The 7,344-nt window shown below is 42.3% G+C and overlaps 1 protein-coding gene across 4 annotated transcripts in view; it reads left to right on the forward strand.

Annotated features, from left to right (window-relative positions):
* Positions 1 to 7,344, forward strand: part of ARHGEF9 (Cdc42 guanine nucleotide exchange factor 9) — a 448,518-nt gene that overhangs the window by 193,313 nt on the left and 247,861 nt on the right. The window contains exon 1 of one of the 4 annotated variants that reach the window (XM_033946856.1): positions 2,346 to 2,587. The exons of 2 other annotated variants lie outside the window; for them this stretch is intronic. Coding sequence is in view for 1 of the 2 variants with exons in the window: in XM_033946854.1 (XP_033802745.1) it covers positions 2,533 to 2,553 (21 nt within the window). In the remaining variant the exon portion in view is untranslated. Of the gene's footprint in view, positions 1 to 2,345; positions 2,588 to 7,344 lie in introns of those variants that run through there. One more of the 4 variants, XM_033946854.1, reaches the window with a different exon arrangement.

The following is a 7,344-nucleotide window of genomic DNA, read 5'->3' on the forward strand; positions in this document are numbered from 1 at the left end:
GACACTCAATGAAATTGCAGGGAAATACTTTTAAAACTAATAGGAGGAAATATATTTTTATTCAAAGAATAGTTAAGCTCTGGAACGCATTGCCAGAGGATGTGGTAGGAGAGGTTAATGTAGCCTGTTTAAGAAAAAGGTTTGGACAAGTTCCTGGAGGAAAATTCCATAGTCTGCTATTCAGACAGACATGGGGGAAGCCACTGCTTGCCCTGAATCGGTAACATGGAATGTTGCTACTATTTGGGTTTCTGCCAGAAACTGGTGACCTGGATTGACCACCATGAAGATGGGGTACTGGGCTAGATGGACCATTGGTCTGGCCCAGTAAGGCTATTCTTATGTTTTTAGTTTTGCTCTGGATCTGGAACTTGTTACTAGAGGATGCTCTAACAGTGGTTACTCAATTATCTTAAATTTGGGTTAAAAAAAAGGTTGGTAAAGTTCCTGGAGGAAAAGTCCATAGTCTGCTATTGAGACAGATATGGGGGAAGCTACTACTTATCCTGGATCAGTAGCATGGAATGTTACTACAGTTTGGTTTGTGTCAGTTACTTTTGACCTGAATTGGGCATTGTTGGAAACAGGATACTGGGTTAGATGGACCATTGGTCTGACCCAGTAAGACTATTCTTATGTAAGCCAAGTATAGGACAATCAAGCCATTTTGACATCACAGATGAGGTTGGCTCTTAGGCATTGGTTGAATGAGACATTAAGACATCACAATCTCAGTTCTGGAATGTTGCTACTCTTTGGGGTTTTGCCAGGTACTTGGGATCTGGATTGGTCACTGTGAAGATGGGATACTGAGCTAGATGGACCATTGGTCTGACCCAGTTAGGCTATTCTTATATGTAAAGATGGATCTATAAAATTACCCCTGCATAAAAGTGCAAGTGGTGCTAGGCAAGCTTGTAGATTCATGTGACTTGTGTATTGCCAGAGGTTGTGGTAAGAGCAGATAGCGTAGCTGGTTTTAATAAAGGTTTGGACAAGTTCCTGGAGGAAAAGTCCATAGTCTGTTATTGAGAAAGACATGGGGGAAGTTACTGCTTGCCCTGGATTGATAGCATGGAATGTTGCTACTGTTTGGGATTCTAGAATCTTGTTACTCTTTGGGTTTCCAGAATCTTGCTATTCTTTAGGATTCTGAATGGAATGTTGCTACTCTTTGGGGTTCTGGAATCTTATTACTCTCTGGGATTCTGGAATCTTGCTATTCTTTGAGATTCTGAATGGAATGTTGCTACTCTTTGGGGTTCTAGAATCTTATTACTCTCTGGGATTCTGGAATCTTGCTATTCTTTGAGATTCTGAATGGAATGTTGCTACTCTTTGGGGTTCTAGAATCTTATTACTCTCTGAGATTCTGGAATCTTGCTATTCTTTGAGATTCTGAATGGAATGTTGCTACTCTTTGGGGTTCCGGAATCTTTTGTTACTCTTTGGGATTCCAGAATCTTGCTACTCATTGAGATTCTGAATGGAATGTTGCTATTCTTTGGGGTTCCGGAATCTTTTGCTACTCTTTGGGATTCCAGAATCTTGCTATTCTTTAGGATTCTGAATGGAATGTTGCTACTCTTTGGGGTTCTGGAATCTTTTGTTACTCTTTGGGGTTCCGGAATCTTTTGTTACTCTTTGGGATTCCAGAATCTTGCTATTCTTTGAGATTCTGTATGGAATGTTGTTACTCTTTGGGTTTCCAGAATCTTGCTATTCTTTGAGATTCTGTATGGAATGTTGCTACACCTTGGGTTTTGGCCAGGTACTAGTGACCTGGATTGGCCACCGTGAGAACGGGCTACTGGACTTGATGGACCATTAGTCTGACCAAGTAAGGCTATTCTTATGTTTTTATTGGTGTGTTCTAGGGCAGAGTCTTGAATTGTGCACTCATTTTACATATTAAGTTTTACCTGCTCTCAAGGAGTTGTAAATGACTCAACATCATTCTAGCCGCAGTCTGCCGGTTTACCCCTGGTATTTTATAAAGGCATAAAATACACAAGAAATAGGTAATTGTGTGTCCTTCACAAAGGCAAACAGTTATAAAATTATCCCCAACTAAACAACTACAGTAACGGCTCCAGCTGGAGCCTTTCTCCAGAATAAATCTTTGGTAGCATTTTGGGGTTCATGACATGAAAACAGATGTTTTTAACAGCATGTAGGTATCTCAGTTATTCCCTGTAGGAACTCCTGACTCCAGCGCAAATCCCTTTTGCTGAGTGCATACCTTGGGAAGCCCCCCACTGAGGGAGAAATTAGGCAACAGAAGGGGGAGGGGCTTCCCTTTAGTAAGAGTGGTGGCTGTTCTGTAGAGCAGAGGAACAGGGCTCTGGATTTTGTTGTTTGTTGTTATTGCACGAATGCCATTGGCCTGAGCCGGAAGATCCGAGGCTGCTGCTGTCACTCAAGGGGGGTTCTGAGATGGGGAGGGGTGAGAGGAATGCCTGATGTAGGTCACTAGAGACTGCAGCATGACTGCCCACAGCCCGAGAAGATGGACTTCAGAGGCCGCAGCGGATGAGGGATGCAGCAGGGATGGTGAGTCCAGGCAGCCGAGTCTCTTCCCCATGCTGTAAGCCGCTGGTCTATTTGATTGTCGTTGCCGTTTTTGAAGTCATGTGCTCCCTTTTCAGCCATTTTATGCATTAAAAAAAAAAAAAAATCTTAAGTCGAGACAAAGAAGCAGCCATTAGCAAAACTGCCTTAGAACTGGTGTCTGAAGCGGGCAGAGGAGGAGGTGGGAGAAAGCAACTGAATAGCGTAAAACCGAGAGGCTGAGATCATGCTTTAGGAGTGAGGTTGGTTTAGTGTATGCACAAAACGAACCCACTGGAGACGGAGAAGCACTTCACCTGTCTCCTGCAGGGAGTCCTTTTTCTACCTGTACCTGAGAGCTCTCTCCAGCCTGTCAGTGTCAGCATGGCTGCAGGCAGCTAGGGAGAGGGGGATTTTGTGTATGTGTGTGTGTGTGAAAGCAAGAAAACTGATTGTTGTTCCTAAAAATAGCCTGGGCAGATCTGCCACTGTGGGCTCAGCTCGTTTAGTGCACGCTAGCAGGGGCAACAGTTCTCAAGAGGGGGCCCTGTGATTGGATGAGATTGAAATTTCACTGGGTGATGTGGGAAGGATAAGGATGCGTCCTATGCTGATTAGACAGCTGGGATTCACAGGGACCATCTTATCATTGTGCATTGATCAGTATTAAGGAGAATGGTAGAAAGGACTGGGCTTATTCCAGGGGTCTCAAAGTCCCTCCTTGAGAGCCGCAATCCAGTCGGGTTTTCAGGATTTCCCCAGTGAATCTGCATGAGATCTATGTGCATGCACTGCTTTCAATGCATATTCATTGGGGAAATCCTGAAAACCCGACTGGATTGCGGCCCTCAAGGAGGGACTTTGAGATCCCTGGCTTATTCTGTGGCGCTCGTAATTTATTGATTTATTTCGATTTTTATCCCGTCCTCCCAGTAGCTCAGAACGGCCTACAAGCAAACATTCACAGTGGAGTACATTTGGACAATACAAAGACTATATAGTAGTTTAAATACAAGGACTATATAGCAATTTAAGTAGAAGTTTAGATTGGAGAAGAGAGGGTAGAGGGGAGGGGGGCTTAAGGGGGGGTGAGGTGTAGACTGTGGTTGAATTTTAGTTGAAGAGGAGGAATTTTAGTTGCTTTCCAGAAGGTCATCAATGCGTTCTGTAATGCAATCATCTCTCCAGTATGGTTGGGGGGGGGGGGGGGGGTCAAGGTCTTAACAGTGCTTCCCCCTGTATATTTTACCAGATCTCAGTCTCATCCAAAAGGTCAAGAACGGGGCCATCTGTCAGCCCTGGACTTGGCCACAAAGTAACAGAAAACAATCTTTTATCTTTTGGGTACCTGCTAATGTGGGGGGAGGGAGGGGGACAGATGGAGGCAAGCAGATGGGATGGAAGAGGGGCTGAGATACTGCACATTTCTCTCTTCTTTTGTGTTATCTTGCTCTGAAATTAGCTATGAATTGAGGATTTTTAGCAAGAATGGCAAATTCACAGTTCCAGTATCTGCAAAGTATGATACCCAGGTTCATATGTCCTTTACAATCTTAGTACTACTGCAAGGGGTCTGATTGGTTAATTTCTTGTCACATGACTAAGGAAGGGCGTTTCCCTTTCCAAGAACATCTTCCCGCTCCTAGTTGCTTTCTCTGCACACTAGGGGCCCGATTTTCAAATCATTTATGCTTCTAATGTTGTGAGTTATGCTCCTAAACTGGCTTCTTTGAAAATTGACCAGTTCCAAGTGCCTACATTTACGCTTAAAATTCCGCAGATTTTACTAAACCTATAAATGTAGGAGCATAAAAGGTGGATGACAACAATGGTGGATTTAAGAAGTTAGTAGCTTAGAATGATTTTTTGCACTAGGCTCATAAATTAGGCTCATTAGGCACATGGATGGCAGACCTAAATTTATAAGCATCACTTTTAAGCAACTTAAATTAAGATGGATCTTCAGCTGAAAGGCTCAAGGTTGTCAGACAATTGGGCACAAATTTATCAGGCCCCAGGTGTATATGTGACCATCTTTGGGGAACGGGGGACTAAAAGAGCAGATGCAAAATGTTTTTGGGATTTTTTTTAAAAATTCTTTATTCATTTTCAAAATTACATTAAGTGTTAAATATATTCATTCAGATTAACATTAACTACATCACTTACAAACAATCATTGATATATTACATAAAAACATATCCCTTCCCTTTTCCCACCCCACCCACCCTTATATTCCATTATCATATAAAACATGTAATAATAAAATTCCCCCCTCCCTACCCCTTAAATCGATAAGTATAAGGGAAACAATTTCAAATTAATCTTTACAATACTTTGTCAATGGTTTCCACACATCCTGAAACTTCTTAAAGTATCCCCGTTGCAATGCAATAAACCTTTCCATTTTATAAATATGGCGTAAAGAGTTCCACCAGAAGTTATAATTTAATCTCCTCCAATCCTTCCAATTATATGTAATTTTCTGAATGGCTACACCGGTCAAAATGATTTTTCATGTCATGGGCCCCTAAGACACATGCTTGAAATTCTATTGCTTTTTTATTTTATTTTTTCACATAAAAGGATGGGGTTCAGACTATTGCATCACAAATTGTTTGCTGTCATAGAATTCATTAAAGCGTCATTTTTTTTGTTTAGTCACCTTTTCCCAAAGACGTCTATCTGTAGCTTATAGGTGCCTTTGACAGAAATTCAGCACTGAAGGCTGGACAGCTCCCATGACAGACAGCCATATCTAGGTAATGAATACTCCAGTTTTTTTGAAATGTGATCAAAACCGTAAAAGTGAAAGGGGGAATTAGAAATACAGTGAGGATGACTTACTCTCTCCCTCTCCCTCCCTCTCTCCACTCCTTCATTTGATTTATAAAAACAATGTTCCCATTTTAAATTAATTTTCCCACAAAGGCAGAAAGCCTAGATTTTTATTAACGTATCTGCAGATAGTTGGGGGGGGGGGGGTCATCTCAGCTGCCTACTTTATTGGTCACAATCACGGAGGGAGAGAGAGAGTTGTAACCTGATTCGACCCTGTGATTGCACCATCAGAGGACATTAGCAATGGATCCCCCTGGAATCCCCCTGCTAATGGGATCCCTAAGACTAGTCAGGTGGGGAATATAGAAATGGGGAAATGTTATGGCAATTATGAGAGAAAGCCCACGGTGCTACAGCCTGAGAATAATAATAATAACTTTATTTTTGTATACCGCAGTATCACAACAGTTCAGAGCGGTTTACAGAGGAAGAGACAGCGATGTTACATACAAGACATTCAGATTGGCTTAGCAGTTGGGATTAGTCAGGTATATCCAGAAGCATATCAGGGATACGAGGCAGGGAGGGAGTCATAGAAATTTGTCAAAGAGATAGGTTTTAATTGATTTCCCAACTGAACCAGACCCAAAAAGAAGTTATTTCTCTCCCTTGGATGGAGAGGTGTGCAGGGGAATGCATTGTGCTACATTTAATACCATTAAACATCATGAAGAAAGCGTTTTGAGTATAGGGTGATAGGGACTGGGACTTGTATACCGCCTTTTTGTGGTTGTACAACCACATTCAAAGCGGTTTACATAGAGGTACTTCAAGCATTTTTCCTGGTTGACGTTGAGTTGGCTAAGTGATGCCAAATGACAGGACTGTGGCACTACAGAAAATTTTAAACAGTGGTAATATTTCTGGGAAGGAGCTAAAAGTGCCTATGTGTTTTCACCATGTCTACAATGACGGACAGTAAACAAGTCATGTTGGATTTTGAAATGTACACAAAGGACCTTATTATAGAACAGACATGTCAAACTCTGGCCCGTGGTGTAGTAAAATTTGGCCCGCCAGACAATAAATTTTTTTTACTTAAGCTGGCCTGCCGGCAGACAGAGTGCGATTCAGGAAATGCAACTCTTACCTTCAGCTAATTTCGGCAGCCTGCAGAGAGGATCACCAGTGCTGTACCGATTCTTGCAGGCTGCCATCGTCCTCAGCAGCACATTCCCTCTGCCACAATCCTGCCCCTGACGTCGGAGGAGGGGCAGGACCGCGACAGAGGGAACGTGCCGCAGAGGCCGATGGCAGCCTGCTAGGATCGCTACAGCACCGGCGATCCTCTCTGCAGGCTGCCGAAACTAGCTGAAGGTAAGACCTTGACTTTTCACAACCTATGAGGAATGGACCTTTTTCTGCATTTGATATCTCAAGACCCATCTCTTTGGGATGAAATTGGATTTTCAGAACTGAATGACACCTTTAAGTCTCTAGAGTAGACCAAATCCATTGTTTCTGTTAGTGAAAAATCAAAGCCCTCAGGCACAATGGAGGACTTTAATATGATGATCACATTTTTGCCTAACGTATCTGACGCGCGAGAGAGGATATGAATAGGGGTTAAGTTTTCAAAGACTTAGATGGCTCTTATATGAGCAAAAATAGAGCAACCATTCCTAAATTAGACTCATTTGATAAAATGTAATTTTTTTTAACCTAAAGCAAAAGTTTTTCACTATTCACGTGCATTGTGTTTGGAAATCAAGTTGTTAGTTTGGCTAAAACAGAGGAGAGGGAGAGAGATGGTGGACAATGGGATTTAGGGAGGGAAGGAACAGAAAGGGAGATAAGTTAGACACAAGGGATGGTGTAGGGAGGGGGGGGGATAGAGATACTGGATAGGAGGGTAGTTGGGAAGAGAGAGGAAAAGTCTTTTTTATTTATTTTGTTTCCATCACAGAGCCAGCGTGGGGTTAATAATAATAATAATAATAATTTATTCTTGTA

The sequence above is a fragment of the Geotrypetes seraphini genome, chromosome 5 (assembly GCF_902459505.1).
Source record: "Geotrypetes seraphini chromosome 5, aGeoSer1.1, whole genome shotgun sequence".
Classification (NCBI taxonomy): domain Eukaryota; kingdom Metazoa; phylum Chordata; class Amphibia; order Gymnophiona; family Dermophiidae; genus Geotrypetes; species Geotrypetes seraphini.